At 48.0% G+C, this 18,540-nt stretch overlaps 1 protein-coding gene across 5 annotated transcripts in view; it reads right to left on the minus strand.

Annotated features, from left to right (window-relative positions):
* NDRG3 (NDRG family member 3) overlaps positions 1-18,540 on the minus strand; it is a 1,445,730-nt gene that overhangs the window by 648,358 nt on the left and 778,832 nt on the right. For all 5 annotated transcript variants that reach the window (XM_069652255.1, XM_069652253.1, XM_069652252.1 and 2 more), the window contains exon 10: positions 2,242-2,345. In XM_069652255.1, coding sequence (XP_069508356.1) covers positions 2,242-2,345 — 104 coding nt within the window. The remainder of the gene's footprint in view (positions 1-2,241; positions 2,346-18,540) is intronic.

Genomic DNA, 18,540 nt, shown 5'->3' on the forward strand with positions numbered 1-18,540 from the left:
ATTTAGGAATACAACTCACAACCAATCTCTGAACTTTTTTTTTTTTTTAAGATCTTTTTATTATTTTTAACATACAGAGCAATCTTCAACTTCAAATAATCCCTTCAGCACCCTCCCTCCCTCCCTTCATCTCTCCCTCCCTCTTATTCCCTTGGAACTCTGGATGGCATTGGCAGGCCACGTGGTCACAGGCACTCGTTACAGTTTTGAGATTCAAAAAATATTCAGGATACAGATTCTGTGAGGGCATCACTGTAGCATATAGTAACTCTGCAAATATTGCAGCATGAGGCCCCTATGCGCTTTTAAGTCTTCAGGGATACCCTGCAGTTTATAGGTCATCCACTCCGTAGTGACGAAATGCCAACATTTCCTGAGCCATTGGAGTTGTGTTGGGGGCACCTGCTGTTTCCAGAACTGGGCTATAATCAGCCATGCAGCTATCACAAGGACCATAATCACTTTCAGTTGGCGCCTGGTGTATGTTTTTGTTTTGGGTTCCAAAGTTCCACCAGCCATACCCTTTTCCCCCAAAGTTTCAACCCCTTGGTCCATTTTCCCCGCTTGGGCCTTGACTTCCTTCCAGAAACTTGCAATGACTGGACATGTCCTCCATATGTGCTTCCAGTCTCCTTGCTGGTGACAGTCTTGCCAACATAGTCCATCTGTGCTGGGGTATATTGCTTGTAATCTCTCTGGTGTTAGGTGCCATTGCAGTAAGACCTTTTGCCACGTCTCCCTCAGGTGAATTGATCTTGTCAGTTTGGAAATATTTCACCATGCCTCCTCCCAGTAGGACTGCAGTATTGACTCCCCCAATGTCTCTTCCCACTTCTTCATGTACTTCCATTGGACTTCCTCCCCTTGCACTTTCAGGAGTGTGTGAGAAATGGAGGACAGGACAAGGGCATCCCCTTCTTCCCTTCTTTGTCAGGGCAGTGGCAGTAGTGCTGTAAGCAAATACCAACTTGACTATACAAGAACATCTTATGCAGATGCAAACCCAACCAAAGTCTGTTCAAACTCTCAGGCAATTAGTCACTGACAAACCATCACAGCCTGTGTCACCAACATCTGACCATCTCCAACAGCTAATACACTAGTCAAATGCCACGGTAGCAGCCCTACCTATGGGCCAACCCGTTCACCTTTTTTACCAGGACAGACATTGAAATTGACCTCGGAGATCTCTGTTTGCAGCAGTGCCTAAAACATGTTTTGCCCATTAAGAAAGCCACTAAAGGTTAGATCTCATGAACCACAAGTAAGGCCTTCAATTGCTAGTTTGTAGCCTTAAGCTTGTCAGCGCATCACTACTGGAAGAGTTTGTGATGTGCAACCCCATCAGAACAGTACTCTGCAAGTAAAGGTTCATGTAAAACTGATCCCTTTCAGTGCTATCATGTATAATCAAAATAGTCTAAAAGGTAGTCACTGCATGCACTTACTCATCTGGCATTGAATGTATTATGCAGCAAGCTACTGTCTAGATTAAAACTTTAAAGAGGAACCAGCACAAAGCTATTGACCATCAAAGAGGCATTACTCGCTGCTTGAGAGCAAACGGATTTGCAAGCTTGTACTACTGTATCCATCAGGTTTCGTATCCTTTTAACACACTATTCTGATAGACAAAGCTCCACTAGAATGGACCAGTTTTCTGATCAAAGATTGTTGCCCCGCCCCGATGGTCAGTTTGACAGTAGTTGCAGAAGATAACCAGGTCAACCTCAAGTTTTGAGGAATGCTTTGGGATCAACGTCTTTAAAACATTACATCATAAAAGTGAATGAAACGAAATTGTCTTTAAGTTTTTAACTGTGAAATTATTTTTAGGCTTTGGCTCTTTCCCCTCTACCTTTATACAGGACAGGCTATAGGCACAGCACTAATATCGCCAATGAATGATATAACAAAATAAAGCAGGAAAAAAGACCAGACCAAAAGTAAAGGATGAGGGGACTAGTAGAGGTTTACGATAAACATGAAAAACTACCTTCAGAAGATAAAGGTTCGTAATAGAAATCAAACCAAAAAAACAAACGCATAGGAATAAATCTAGCAGCATTGCACCTCTGCACACGACTGAAGACCTATAAAACAGATGCCTGCCTAAGGGACATATCGAGTCACAGGGTAAACCAAACTTCTTACACATAAAATGTGTGTTGACAGATCAAACGTCCCCTCAGCACAAAGGTTAAAACTATTACATCATGTGTCAGTAAACATGCTCTGTACCTGTTATATGAATTGAGGAACAGTTGGAGGTTGTCTTGATTGATGTCTTGTGCGATGTGAAGTTTGTATGTTTGAATCAGATCCAGGTTAGCCTGTAGCTCTTCCTGTATAAAGTTAAATAATCGATTAGAAGGACCACAAATTATGTGGCACATCTGTACCTTTGACTTGAAATCACAGGCTCTAGAATGATTATCTGAAAAGAAGAAGTTTCTTACACTTATCCATGCTTTTGGCAGTGGTTGCAATGCTCCAAGGGGCAAAAACTCCTCCCCTTCCCCCCCAAAACCAGGCACATGTCAAAAGCACATATCCTTCTGAAACCTGCCGCATTTCTCACCCCATAGTAACAGGTTTACAATTTATTAGACACAAGGGTACCAAAGAATGTGGGGGTCATTTAACAAGAGTGTTTATAAAGATAAAAGGCAATTGTAGCAAAGATGGTTAAAGGGACCGACTGACAAATTCCATTGCTTTTCAATATACACACTTCAAGATGTAACCTTTGCACTACATCACTAGGTGCTGCAAGTTAAAGCAACTCCCGCTCCTTGTATTGAGAGGTAAAAGCTCCAGGTGGCTGGGTTTGGTCAAGTCACTCCCCCGATGTGCCCCATCACAGAGAGCCAGAGGGGTTGCCAAAATAGATTTAATGATTTCCGAGATGGTGACATGACGCGCTCCTTTGAAAATGCACAGTTCCTGGTCATAGCTAATGGAGACGAAAAACCGATACACTTGTATTAAAAGCCATAACGTAAGGTTTAAGTTACTTACCTGTAACTCTTGTTCTCCAGCATGGGTCTGGTATGTATTCACATACTCATGAATATTCTCCATCCTCAGGCTGTGAATCCTCAATAAAAGAAAAAAACAAGGGTGGCCACCAGGGGGGTGCAGATGTTGTAACGCCTCTACGTTTGTCTCCCCGCCTTCAGGCATGAAAACGGGTTGAGCCCCCGACCCCCCTCACCCCCCCAAGAGAGCCCCAAGGCGGACAGGTAACCCCCCCCCCCCCCCCCCCGAGGTGGGCGAAACAGTGAAGCACCCCCCCGGTCCACTCCGGACTTTGGGGACCCAGGGAGAGCAGAGTAAACAAAGCAGACAGTGGCGGCGGTGTGCAGCGGCCAGGGTGGGCAGGCCGGGACCACCGAAGATCGGGAGCGTAACGAGACAGTCCGGCAGCAGAGAGAACGTTGCAGCGAGGAGAGCAGCTGCCAAGACGAGCGAGTGGGGACCCGCTCCCTTGCTGCCCCTTCATCTCCACCAGCCGGAGGCCTGCCGGAGACGCAGCAGAGGACACAGCAGGTCCCCACTCATACAACAGGCATGGCCAGTGTGTGTCGCTCCAGGATAGAATGCACAGCCTGGGGACACTGCACATAACCCACCAAAACTCCCAACACCAGGCTTGACTGGTGGGGGAATAGAGAGGCTGTGGCCCAGATTACAAGACCCAAGGAACTAACGGAAATCCCCCCCAAGCCAGAGTACGCAGGGGCCTCCAGTTATACCCCTCCCTCAGAGATCTGGAGAACATCAGCAGAAAGAGGCACCAAGATCCCAAGGAGACAATGAGGAAAGGGAGGAACAATCAACCACCCTAACCAGGAGAGATGGCCATAGTGAAGGTGTCATATGAGGGGACACCGTTAAGCGTGGGGGCCCTGGGAGAACCCCTAAAGGCCTCCCCTCACCACAGACTAAGTGAGATACTCAGACCATATTGACTGTGTTGACCGCCCCACTTCAATTTAAGTCAGAATGGTGATTGGGGGGCCACAGAAATAGCTAGAACCGACTAGCAGTGGCAGTGAATGAAGGAGGAAGGAGACGGGAACGCCCTGGAAAGCCAACCAACGAAAGAGACCTCGTATCCCCATAAGAGAAAGACACCAGCACCCGGTGGGACGTAGTTGGAGAGAGTCTCTCTAGGAGTTTCGCTATTAGGAAGCTGCAGAAAGCCGAGGCAGAGCAAGCCCGGACAGAATGGCGGATAACACAGCGGAACTGGTGGAAGATTCCATGCCCACAAAAAGACACTTCAGCCATACTGCAGGAAATTAGGGTCATGCGAGCGGACATAGGATTGAAAAAACAGACCAGGGAGTGGATAAAATGAAGACATATTAGAGGGACTGGAGGCCAACCAATCATCGGTTGACATTCTAGAAACACAAATCGACACCAAATTGGCCACCTTAGAAAAGAAAGATGAGGAGAGGGCCCTGCAAATGGATGACTTTGAAAACAGGGAACGTTAGAACAAACTGCGGTTTTTCGGCCTGCTGAAGCCAGAGGTGGGAGACAGAGAGGCACATTTGCCGAGCAGTGAAGGATGTGATAAGCCTATTCGGAAATGAGACAGCTGACCCCACCATTGACAGGGGTGGGTCCCATCAATGGTGGGGTCAGCTGTCGTCTCATTTGGGATTTGGGGACAGGCTGGAGGCCCGCGCTCGGTCCTCGTCCGCTTCCACTATTATGCAGAAAAGGTGAAAATCTTGGAGAAAGCAAGGAAAGGCTTAAATATCACCTAAAATAACTCTATAATTAAAATCTTTCAGGACCTCTCCGCATTCACTCTTGCCAAAAGGCAGATGTGTGGCGCCCTGACGCAATGCCTACGGGAGAAGGGAATTTGATATCGCTGGGGCTACCCCTTCTCGCTCTCATTCAGATATAATGGGACAACAATTAAGACTGGTCACTGAAGAAGACATCAAAGGAGAAATTCAGGAATACGCAGAGGATGACCGGAGACCACCCACCGGAAAAGCAGCGAAAGAAAAGAGTGGGGTAAGAGGCACAGGGGACGGGAGACTGATTCCCGGGATTGAGAAAATTCAAAAAGCTAAAACACTCCCTCCACAAAGATGGCCTATGAGACACTGATGGACGGGGAACTGCAAGGACAGACCAAAACAGGCCGGGCCCAGTTCGTCTTCCCCAGATAACAGCAAGTATGGGGGGAGTGAACCGCAAAAGTGATATGGTAACAATGTGAAAATCTCTCAGAGAAGAGAAGTGGGGGGGGGGGGAGTTTCTGGTGGGTTGGGAGAAGGATTTGGGGGGGGCTCTACCAAAGAGGTGTCTGAGGATAGTCCAGGGGGGGTGAACGGGCACACTGGTGGTCCAGCCAAGTACCAGGGATGTTCAAACTCTCTGGCTGTGTCCGGGGAGGGGGGTTGAGGAGGGATGGGTCTAGGGGTTTCGCTGTTAGAAAGGGGGGGCAGTTGGGGATAGGCTCCTCCAGGGGGAACAAGGTGAAACAGGGGGGCTGGAGTTGGGGAGGGGTGTTCATGGTTTCAAGTACACAGAAAACTCGGGTAACAGGACAACGCCAAGGCATAATTGACACAGTAACAATCTTGAAACGCAGGAAGACAACAAGGTTAGAGAGGCTTGAATACCCAAATGGCCGACAACCTGCCTGTTCTGGAGAAGGGCTCCTTAAACTCAAAGGGGATAAACTCAACAACGAAGAGGTCCCTCCTGGGCAGAGAATTTAGGCAGGCCAAGCTTGATGTTCTCTTTCTCCAGGAAACTCACTGGGTGAGGGGAAAGTAACGGTTGTATACGAATTGTTCGTTTTACAACTGTTCGAATTACAATTGACCTTTTCACAATTGACCGAATTGTGAAGGTCAATTGTAACATATGTGGGGGGAAACCCCCCACCCAAAGCCAAACCCCTCAAAACATATATATATATATATATATATATATATATATATTAATTACGGTCAATTGTGAAAAGGTCAATTGTGACCCTTTAAATTTGGTCAATTGTTAATTCGAACAATTGTAAACGAACAATTTGGGTAATGCCGAAAGTAACCGGTCATTCAAGGGGGAGGGATAGGGAGAGTATATTACGCCTCCTATAAGACTAAAAAAAAGGGAGCAGCGATTCTCATGGGCAGTAATTTGGGCTTCTGAATGGAGGGGGCGGTCAGGGACCCAGAGGGCTAATATCTGTTCATCAAAGGGGAATTACAGGGGACCCCCCCTCACACAGAGAGATTTACGGCCCAATGAGGGCAGGTGCCTCTGAGAGGGGGTCAGGGACAAACTGACTATTCTTGGCAGGAGCTCTCATAATAGCGGGCGACTTCAACAAGGTACTAGACCCCAGATAGGATAGGAAAAGAATGTCAGCACAACCCCCCCGCACTCCCATCATCAGATGACTCCACATACCGGGGTTTCCACAGAATAAACCGTGAACTGGGTTTAGTGGATACGCTTCCTACCTCTTTAGTAGGAGACCCCCCCCCCCTTCACTTACAATTCAAAAAACCATGAAACATTCTCTAGAATCGACCATGTTCTGTTGGAGGACACACTACATACACAAAACCTGCGGATAGATCCGGTCGGATCATGTCTTGATGCAGGTCACCCTGATGGGGGGGTGGGGACAACGGTGGAAAGTGAGGTGGCAGTGTAACGGTACTCTTCTAAAAAGACACAATAACAGCCCAAACTATTCTGGAAAGCATAGTGGAATACTTAGAGTTGAACAATAATGGGGAGGTTAGCCTGCATATCCTGTGGGACGCTCTTAAAGCCACCATTCACAGCATCTTGATAAAAATAGAGGCCCAAAAAAGGGAGCAGGACAGCCAGGAAAAGGCCCTACGAGAGAAAATAGCGCAGGTTCACCCAGGACGAGCACCAGGTAGATTCATCGTCCCAGAACAGGCAGCCGCCCTGGCCCAAAATAAAAACCAGCTTAGGGAGTTACTGTTGAGCAAGACCGAAAGAAGTCTCCAGTTCCTTAAACAAAAGTATTAGGAAAATGGGGATAGAGCAGACAGAATACTAGCATGGAAACTGAGGGAAGTCCATAAAAGCAAGATGGTTAAGGCAATGAAAACCAATGAGGGAACACTATGCTAGGACACCCAGAGTATAGGGGGAGCTTTTTAAGCGCTACTATGAACGGTTGTATAAATCTGAATTCAACGGTGACGAGGCACTTATTGAAGACTTCCTAGCCAAGATACCTATACCGGGACCAGCAGGTGACGTTGAAGATGAATTAGAAGCCCATGTGATGGAGGAGGCGATTGTATGAGCAATAAAGACAATGAAGGGAGGTATGACGCCAGGGGAAGACAGATTCTCGGTAAAGTTATTTAAGCTGTAACGGTCCACACTGGCCTCACACCTGGCAAGGATTCTTAATGCAGTCCTTCAGACAACCTGCCCGAGACAATGATGAGGGCCATTATACTGGTACTACCAAAAGAGGGTAAAGACCCGACAGAGTGTCCATCCTATAGGCCAATCTCCCTATTAAACACGGATGTCAGGATCCTGGCGAAGGTACTTGGTAGACGGCTGGAGACAATAATGCTGACCCTGGTTCATGGCAACCAGGTAGGCTTCATTAGAGGGCATCAGGGCTCAGATATTATCCGGAGGACGATTAACCGAATGCAGTATGTTCGAGAGACCAACCTCAATGCCAGCCTGCTTTCCATACATTCGGAGAAAGCCTTGATAGAGTGGAATGGAGATACATGGCCGTTCTCCAAAAAATGGGATTTGGGGAACACATGAGAAAATGGGTGGGAGTGCTGTATAAGGCACCCACGTTGAGAGTGCAAGTGAATGGGGAACTGTCAGCTCCTTTCAACCTAACCAGAGGTACGAGACAGGGGTGCCCTCTGTCCCCTCTCATATGCCCTTACAATGTAACCTCTAGCAATAGCAGTGAGGAGCCACTTGAGAATAAAGGGTATTCAAAGGTGACAGGTCGAATTTAAACTCTCCCTGTTCGCAGATGATATTCTGGGATACCTTGTGGATGCCCCGACGACACTCCCAGTATTACTCTCACTGATTGACGCCTTCAGGGTCTTTTCAAGTCTAAAAATTAACCACCAAAATCTAAGCAGATGCCGTTCCAAGAAGCTGACCCAGCGCTTGACCCGGCGAACAGCCTCTTAGGGGTCAAAGTGGAGAAGGTAGCAATCCAATAACTAAGGGTACGATTGACCAGGGATCTGACAGTGCTGGCAGCAACTAACTTTAGCCCACTAATGTCAACCATTAAAATGGACTTAAATTGTTGGGGCAACATGATTCTGTCATGGTATGACAGCGGTAAAAATTAACGTCTTGCCAAGACTCATGTACTTGTTCACGGCCCTTCCCATGAAGGTACCGTAGTCCATGTTTAAGGCTCTCCAGATAGCAGTACAAAAATGTTTATGGCAGGACAAGACCCCTAGGACCAGGCTATCCACTGTCACCCTTCCCAGGGAGGAGTGGGGCTTCGGCCTCCCGGACTTCCAGCTATATCACAAAGCAGCCCCACTCGAGTACTTCTGGAACAGATGCGGGACGATCTGCGAACATATTGGTCTTACTTAGACAACATGGAAACACATCCGGATAAATTGCGGGATCTGTTATGGAGCCCCCCATAAAGACATAATGAGCAGATTTCTTGACGACCCCATCCTAAGAGCGTTGTGGTCCCTGTGGAGAGAGGGTAAACACACAGAGAACCTGTCGACATGGCCCTCCCTGATGTTCTCTCCCTGGGGCCCCAACATAAGATTGGGAGACAGGGGATTCCGTAACTCCCAAGACTGGGCTGGAAAGGGCTGGAAAGGGCAGGACAACTGTTCCTAAAGGGGGAATTCCTTCCATATGAGGCGGTGGCAGAGGTCCTGGGAACAGGGAAGAGCTCAGTATTCGAATATCTACGGTTGAAGGGGCTCCTGACCAACCAGAAATGGGGATCGAAATTGAAGCAGCCACTAACCCCGTTCGAGAAAACATTAGACTCAGCCAAAACACAGAAAAGGATGGTCTCCAAATTGTACAAGGTAATGAATGAGCTAGTGGGGGAGGAACTCACAGAAGAGGTGTGGGGTAAGATATATAAGAGCGTTTCATGCAAATGTCTTCACGGCGGACACGGAAAACACAACTTTAAGATACGCCAGGGCTGGCATAGACACCCCCTCAAGATATTCCCTGGAACTCACGTCTATGCAGTAGAATTTCATGAAGGTGTGCGTGGACCTCCACGTAGCAGCCCTGCAGATGTCGAGCAGGGGCACACCAGACAGGAACGCTGTTGTCACAGCGATCGCTCTGGTGGGGCGGGCTCTCAGGCGGCTGGACAGCAGTCGGTTAGCCAAATGATGACAGTACGTGATGCAGCTGGAGAGCCATCTTGAAATAGAGGCTTTGGACAAGGCCTTCCCATGGTTCACTGGACCAAAGTTCACGAACAGCTGTGAAGTCTTCCGAAAACTCTTTGTGCATGCTGCGTAGAACTTCAGGGCATTAGCAACATCCAGTGAGTGCAAGGCCCTTTCCGCCAGCGACGAAGGTTTTGGGAAAATAACAGTTAACACCAAAGGCTTGTTGAGGTGGAAGTCCGACAGAACCTTTGGCATGAAGGAGGGAGGCATATGTAGCACCACCCTCGATTCATGTAAAGTCAGGTATGGTTGCTTGCAGGATAGGGCCTGGATCTCATATACCCTTCTGGCAGAGGTGATGGCCACAAGAAAAGCCATTTTCCACGAGAGAAACTTAAACTGGCCTGACGCAGAGGCTCGAAGGGGCCCCCATGAGCCTCGTCAGAATCACGTTGAAGTCCCACGCCGGGGCAGGAGCCTTCATTGGCGGGAAAGTTCTGAAAAGTCCTTTGAGAAACTCCTTGACAAATCAGTGGGACCAAAGTGAAGATCTTTCTGGTGACCTGGTGTAGCAGGAGATAGCCGCCAGATGTAAATTGAGTGAGGAGTGTGCCAGTGCAGCCTTGGCCAAGGATAGTAAGTATGGCAGGATCTGCAGGCCTGTGGCTCTCGAAGGGGTTATTTTTGTGACCGGAACCACGTACTGAAACGCTTCCATTTGTGGCTGTAACACTTCAAGGCCTCGGACACCCCAGCTTTGGCGAGGGCCTCACTGCAGTCCGATGGCAAATCGTATCCTCCAAATTCTAGGACCGCAGGAGCCAAGCCCTCAGGTTCAGCGATCCTGGGTTGTGATGCAGGATTGCACCTCCTTTTCTGCTGAGAAAATCAGGAACCATTGGCAGCTTGACGGGAGGAGACGCTGAAAGGCGGAGAAGGTCCGGGTACTAAATCTGCCTCGGCCACACCGGGGCGAGGTGCATCATCCTGCAGTGACACTGAGTGTTGAGGACTCTTAGCAGGAGATGGAATGGAGGAAATGCGTACAGAAACAGCCCTTCCCACAGGAAGAACGCGTCCCCCCCAGGCTCCTCCGTCGATGGAATCTGCTGGCAAACTTAAGGCATTTGGAGTTCGCTGCAGTCACAAATAAATCGATCTGGGACTTCCCCACTTGAAGAGCCGGTCCACCTGATCCTGTCAAAGTTCCCACCCATGGCAGGAGCGCAGTTCCCTTCTGAGGGAGTCTGCAATGGCGTTCTTGACTCCCTCTAGGTGAAGCGGGACAAGGAACATCCCTTGTCTGACGGCCCAGTACCACAAGTCCTGTGCTTCCTTGGAGAGCAATGGGGATCAAGTGCCCCCCGTTTCCTGATGTAGAACATGGTCGTGATGTTTGTGAAGATCCTCACCACCCTGCCCTTCAGAGACGGAAGGAATGACTTGAGGGCCCAGAACACTGCCCCTAGCTCCAGGATGGGGATATGGAGACCTTCTCCACAGGCCTCTGGCGTGTAAACGTCCGGTGTGGGCTCCCCAGACCGCCAGGGAAGCTTCCGTGGTGAACGTCTCCTGGTATGGGGGGGTTTTTGAAATCCCAAACCCATACCCTGGATGTTAGAGCGGATGACCCACCATATTATCGCCCAACGGAACGCGTCGTCGAGAGGGCTCTTGTCCAAGAAGCTTCTGGACACCTGTGTCCAGTGAGCATCCAGGAATTCCTGTACGGGTCGCATCTGCAACCTGCAGAGCCGGACGAGGTATATATTCAGAACAACATCATGCCCATCAACGACTTGATGGCTCATACCGTGGCAGACTTCGTAGACAGCGTTGCACCTTTCCTTGAATGGCTGATGTCTTCTCCTCTGAGGGAGATGCCAAGCAAAATACTAGATTGAGTCTGGAGACTAAGAACAGCGCATCCTGTGATGGCGTTAAGCAGGACTTCGGAAAGTTGACAGAGAATCACAGATCCATCAGTAACTTGTCTCTGTGTGTCTGTCGGCCAGCACCCTCAGCGGGCGCGAATCATCCAGTTGTCCAGGTACGGGTATATGTGTATGCCTGTAGACGCAGATGGACCGCCACCGAAGCCTGGCACTGTGAACACCTTACGGGCCGACTTCAAGCTGAAAGTTGGAGCCTTGAACTGATATTGCTGTCCCTGCACTATGAAACCTAGAAACTTTCCATGTTTCTTGTGAATGGGGACGTGGTAATAGGCGCCCTCCAAGTCAAACGACGCTGAGAAGTCGTTTGCCAGTTGGATGAGCACGTGTTGCAACGTGACCATCCTGAACTTTTGGGATTTTAGCTATTTGTTGAGACTTCGTAGATCTAGGATGGGCCTCCAGCGCCCAGTCGTTTTTCTGACCAGAAAGTATCTGGAATAGACTCAGGATCCCTGGAGCCGTTGGGGAACTAGCTCTATCATGCCTTTTCGCAGCCTTGCACATACCTCTTCCAGGAGCTGGGGGATGTGCTGCTCCTGCCGGGCAACCGGTGGGATCCGCGGACACCTGCGCTGAAACTCCAGGGTGTCTCCTTGGGCAAAAGCGTCCAGCACCCATCTGTCAGAAGAACAAGTTACTTACCAATTGTAACGTTCTTTCGACTGGATGGTCCTCCCACGTATTCCTCATCTTTGATATTCATTTCTAGCTTGCTGGCCTTGGAACATTTTTTTCAGTAGAGGGCGCTGCGTGTCGATGTCCCTTGGAGGCCTCCGCATCGGCTTTGACATCATTACAGGTATAAATAGTCACGTGCAGCATCCGTTGCTCAGTTATGTTTTGAAGTGCACTGTTTGTCCAGTATGAGATGTTTAGTACCCTTGAGGGAGCATAGGCTGCAACTACAAGGGAAGTTTTACTGCGGGGAAGGAAGGGAGGGGCGATAAGGAATACACGGGAGGAACATCCAGTCGAAAGAACGTTACTGTTGTTAAGTAACTTGTTCTTCGAATAGATTGTGTCCTCCCACGTATTCCTGATCTTTGATAGCCTCCCAAAGCAGTAATGTGTACAGGAGGCGGGAGTAAAATGTAGTATGGTTTAAGAGTGCAATACAGCTTTCCCAAATTTTGTTTCTTGGCTAGTGGAGGAGTCTAGACTATAGAATCTGGTAAAGATATGTGCAGACGACCATATGGTAGCTGCACAGATGTCTTTTATTGGAACTCCCCTCTGGAGAGCTGACGAAGCTGCAATACCCCTGGTTGAATGAGCCCTCAGATGTTGAGGGAGGTCTTTTCCTGCCAATTTATAGCATTCTAGGATAGTTAAAATTATCCATCTTGAGATGGTTTGTTTGGAGATGGCTAGTCCGAGTTTACGTCCTGTATACCCACAAACAATTGGTCTATTTGCCTAAGTCTTGCAAGTCTGCTGATGTAGAAACTCAAAGCACGCTTTGGATCAAGTCTGTGCATCCTTTCTTCCTCTTTCCCCGGAGGAGGGTAAAATGAAGGTAAGGTTATCTTCTGCAGCATATGAAATTCTGACGCAACATTTGGGAGAAAATTAGGCTTCACTTGAAGGTTAACCTTATACTTGTGGAATATAGTATGTGGAGGTTTGCAACATAAAGCTTGTAGTTTGCTCACTCTCCTGGCAGAAGTTATAGCCACTAGGAAAACTGTTTTGAGAGTGAGAAATCTTAATGGGCAGGAATGGAGAGGTTCAAAAGGAGTGCCCATTAGAAATGTAAGAACTAGATTTAAGTCCCACAGAGGAACTTGAAAAGGAGTTGGTGGGTAGACATTAGTCAAACCTTTCAGAAATTGAATGACTAAAGACATCTTGAAATACGAGGGTTCCTCATCCGTGCGTTCGAAAATTGATAGCGCGGCGAGATAACCCTTCATTGTGCCGACTTCTAGACCTGAATTTGCTAGGTATAAGAAAGATAATGCCATCAGTGTGTTGCATGAAAAAGAGTAAATATTCTCATCTCTACACCAGCTGCAGAATTTGTTCCAACGGCAGCTGTATAGTGATTTAGTTGCTGGTCTTCTGGCCGAGTTCTGATATCTGGATGGAGAACCTGACCCTCATCTTGCGAGAGAAGATCCTCTCTTTGTGGAAGACGAATCAGAGGACAGATGGACATGTCTATAAGATCCGGGTACCATGTCCAACTGGCCCAGTACGGGGCAATTAGGATCATGGTTTTCCAGAATCTTCTTAGCCTCCTTATTACGTGAGGAATGAGTGTGACTGGAGGAAATGCACCTGAGGGGTTCCAAAAGGGCGAAGTTCACTTGAAGGACTTCCTGAGCTAGCTCCCACTCGCGAGAGTCTGGTCTGCCTGCTCAGAGCGTCTGCCGCCGTGTTCTTCTCTCCGGCTAGGTGGACTGCCAATAGAGAGATTCCTTCTCGAATTGCCCAGAACCAGAGCTGCATTGCCTCTTTGCACAGTGGCAGTGACCCTACACCTCCTCTTTTGTTGAGGTAGTGCATGGCCACTGTGTTGTCTGTCATTATCAAAACATTTTCTCCCTGTACTGATGGCACGAAAGCTTTCAGTGCTAGCCTGATTGATCTCAGCTCCAATAGGTTGATTTGTAGTTTTGACTCCGATGGAGACCAACGACCGCTGATGGTCAAATTGTTGGCATGGGCTCCCCACCTCTTAAGTGAGGCATCCGTCACTGCTGTTATCTCCGGCCATGGTTGCTGTTAGGGAGAATTCTCTGTAAAGGCTAATTTCCCAAACCTAGTGAGTCCCCCAGCAGCTTTGCTGGATTTTTGGGGTTTATTTTTTCTCCTGCTAAGAGTGAGACTCTTTTCCTCCCACTCTCAGACATGATTTGAGGTGTTCCTTTGACTTTATATGTGTTTTATGGGCTATGGGGTCCTTTACCCCATAGGGCTTCATGTGTTTTTGGTATGTGGGTTACACAGCACCCTCCGTGCTGTAACCCAGGGGTGTCGTAGCGACCCCCAAACAGACTCCATACCCTGGGACCGACTACTGTCTCCCAGGGCATGTAAAGTCACCATTGGCTTTACTAGTCTTACATTGTTAACAGAACCAGTACAAACCATCATATTGTGGACGTACTGGTCGGGGCAATTCGATTGCCCCGGGGTCTGTTGTTCGAGGGGGCACTGTCCAGTCCCCACCCCCGACGAGTTTTGGCTGGTGGCAGTGGATCCTACTTTTTATATTCGACCGCAAATACATTCCTATGGGATTTTCCCATTGTTCGAGGCTACCACATTTTAATATAGCCTCGAACATACCGCCGGTTTATTAAATTAATATAAATTCACCGGTTGGTATTTTTTGCCGAAACTTGGGTCCAAAATGGCGTTTGTGTTTGCTTCTGTGACTCCAACCCAAGTCGAGCCCTTTGTTCCACTTTTTGGTTGGCTTCTCCACAGAAGCCTCCAAAACTGGTGCCACTCTGTCTGGGTACCACAGAGGATGTGGGAGGGGGTTTAGGCACCCTGGACTGAGTTGCCTCGGCAACTCAAGTCGCACTCGTGTGATTGGTCCAAGTGGTGAGCCGCCCGGCTCACCACTTAGCATGTTTGAGTGACAGCAAGGCTGAATGAATCGGGGTTTTCTGCATAAAAGCAGGGCTTTGGAGACTGGAACTTCAGACGTCGCCACAGGATCTAAAGAATCCGAGGAGGGAGAAGCCGAGCCGACCTGCAACGACGACACCACTGGTGGAGCCCTGCTGAACCGTCTCACCACTTTTCCCCGACGACAGAGGAGATCTCCAGCCCGGAGAGTCTTCTTCCTTTGACTGGTGGGGATAACCAGTTTGCCCGTCTTTTCGCCTTCCTGGACCATCTTGAGGCTGCCTTGCCCATGCCAAGCACCCCGGCAACCGGAATACCATGGTTTACCACTACCGCGAAGAAAAGGGTGGTACCTTGTAACCGGGAAACTCCGTGGCTGGTTTCTTCCCTGGCAGTACAACGACCTTCAGCTTTCCTCCAATTCGAGACCTCCTCTTCCTCTGGACGAAACACCGACTTGCACCCGTTGCCAGGAACAACTGCCCCCGCTGGAGCGTTCTTCCCATTTTCAGGTACTGTGTCCCGCCTGGCTTCCCTTGCGACAGATCGTTCGGGGTGTCAGTAAATCCTCGACTTTCTAACCTGGGTTAGCCTTGGGCTTGTTAACTAACTTTTCCTGACTTGATCTCAATCTTTTGTGAACGATCTACAAAGACTCTTTGGGCATAACCCCACTGTGTGATCCTGGACACATTTCGCTAGCTCTCTCTAAGAGTGGGCCTGGCATTTGAACTTCCTTGCTCTCCAGTAGACTTTGCCTAACCTGCCTCACTATGGTTCTTTGAAAAGTATTGAGATTTGTGTGCTTTCATAACTCTGCCTTTTTCCCTCCCTTTTTAAATAACTTATTAGAGTGCCATCTTATGTTAAGCGCTCACCTCTGTCTGAAAATAAGTGGTGTTTCTCACTAGGACTTGTCTAATAAGTAATTAGGGTTGTATATATATAATAGTGACTATGTGTTGAATTTACTTACCTCTTTGTGTGCTAGTGTAATTTACAAGTGTGTCTTTAAATAATTATATACTTTAACACCAAAGCTCTGGTCAGTGTTTGCTTGTGCTACTGTATCTCTGTGCCTATTGTGTATACTCTATATACTGCCTAACACATCTTGAGAAAAGTCTGAATGCTCAGCCACAGCTACCAGGTAAATCTGGGTGGTGAAGACTGCTACTAATTGGGTTTACTGCCAACCACCTGTAGTCCTAAATCTTTTGCAGTGGTCCCTAAGGGAACTGCACAGGTTTCTGCCTAACAGTTGCCAAAACTGTTCTCCTTTCAAGATGTTCTCCCAACAGGCCCACCACTGAGAGTCTGGTGCGACTCTGTTCGGGAATTGTAGGGGATCTGACATATTTCCTGAAAATTTTGACTATTGGGTCCTCAGAGCCCACTGGAGAGACGTCCTTCTCAGACGGGCCTCTGGCACTAGAAAAATGCAGGATGCCATGAGGCCGAGCCACCTCAAAAAGTCAAAGGCTGGCAGATACTGGGCATTTTGAAATCTGGTCACCATCTGTAGAATATTTTGAGCCCTCACCTCTGGTTGCAAGGCTTTACCAAGGGATGTGTTCAGGACTGCTCCAATAAATTGGAGTTTCTGTGATGGTATCATGTGTGACTTCTTGAAGTTGAGGGAGAAGCCCAGCTTGTGGATGAAGTGGCAAACATAGTCGAGATCTCCAGCTTGTTCCGGGAACACAGCTCTGATCAACCAGTCGTCCAGGTAGGGGTAGATATGAATCCCTCCCCTACTGAGACTTGCTGCCACAACCGCCATTAGCTTGGTGAAAACCCTCAGGGCGGAGGTTAGCCCAAATGGCAGAACCCAAAATTGATAGTGAGAGCTGCCAATGGCGAACCTCAGGTACTTTGTGCTTGAGATGGCTTGGCACATGAATGTAAGCATCCTGAAGGTCCAGAGATACCAACTAATCCTGAAGTTGGAGGGTGTGAAGAATCTGAGAAAGGGTTACCATCTGTCTTTACTCAGGACTTTGTTCAATTCTCGTAAGTCCAAGATGGGTCGCATTCCTCTGTCCTTTTTTCGGAATTAGGAAATATGGGGAGTACTAACCCTTGTTACTCTCTGCTACAGGTACCGGTTCTATAGCACCTTTCTCTAGCAGGTCCAAAATCGCCTGCATAAGGAGCGGGTTTTAAACATGAAAAGGTTGTTCCTCTGTGGATGACTGAGGGGTGTTTAGAAAAGGCAGGCAGTAACCTTAGGCAATTGTTTCCAATGCCCAAATATCTGAAGTAATAGCCTGCCATTCTGTCAGATGTTGAGTTAACCTGCCTCCTACTGATGTCTTGTGTGGTGAGATCTCAGAGGGGTTTTGGAACGGCTGACGCAGATGCTGAAAGAAAGGCAGAACCTGCGTATGCAGACTTGGTACCTTTGCCCTGTCCACCACGGGTAAATCGTCTCTGGCCTCTTTGAGCTGGCTGTCCTCTGCCTGTTCCGAAACCGGAGTAAAAGCGAAAGGACCTACCCTTCCAGGCCGTACTTGTGGGGCGGTTTGGAGTTTTTCAAATTGCAGCCCCAAAGGATTTGGCCGCTGCTTTGTAAGTTGGCAACTTCTCCAAACTGGCATCAGCTTTTTTACCAAATAGATCGGTGCCGTCAAAGTGCATATTCAGAAGTCTGGATTGCACATCAGGAGCAAAGCCTGATTTCCGCAACCACGCAAATCTGTGGATTGTTGTACTAGCCGCCATGGCTCTGCTGATGCTGTCAACAGAGTCGAGACCAGTTTGAAGGGATTCGCACATCACATCTGTTAGGCGGAATCCTGTGCAGTGCCCTTAGGGATCACTACACACAATTAAGAATACAAGTGGTAATACAAGTTCACCTTTGGTACAGCCTGTACTACTATGTTAAAGTGGTAGCAGTAGTGGAGCAGCCAGGCTTATCTCAAGAGTATGTGAACAGTAGCAGAGATTCCACAAAGAACCACAATTACTGTGACTCAAGAAAACACGGACTCAAGGTTTCAGGTTAAAAATATAAGTACATTTATTTTTAAACCATCTGTTATAAAAAAACTTCTTCTATAGTTTGGAAACCACACGTAAAATACACCACACACAACCAATTCTACTTGTGCCAGTAAATTCAAGTTAAGTACATTAGGATTTGACAGACCGGTACTAACGCGTACCTGCGGATAGAAATGCTCACGAAGTTAAAACACACTTTGTACTTAAGAATGTAAAACAAAGGAAAAGTGAATAAAAATCAAAGGCAATACTTTTTCAAGGCAAGGAGACTCGAGGACAAGTTCAAAGATGCTGATTAAAGTCACTAGGCCTGCGCCAGTGTCAATGGAGCAGATGCTCAGTTGCCGAGGATCACACGTTGAACAGTTCGAGATTCGAGATGCCGAGTGTTCGTAAAGATTGTCAAATGGAAGGAAAAGTTATAAGAAGTAGGGAAGAAAGAAGAAATCTTTGTGGAGGAAAAGGGTTCACCCCGATTCCGGCTGGTCAAACGGAGAGAAAGACCAAGTGTGCACAGTACCTTATTCCGTTGGAGAAAAGCTGGTGCCACGGCAGTTGTTCCTGGTAGTTCCTGC

Source organism: Ambystoma mexicanum, chromosome 3p, assembly GCF_040938575.1.
Source record: "Ambystoma mexicanum isolate Mex_15411 chromosome 3p, UKY_AmexF1_1, whole genome shotgun sequence".
Lineage (NCBI taxonomy): Eukaryota > Metazoa > Chordata > Amphibia > Caudata > Ambystomatidae > Ambystoma > Ambystoma mexicanum.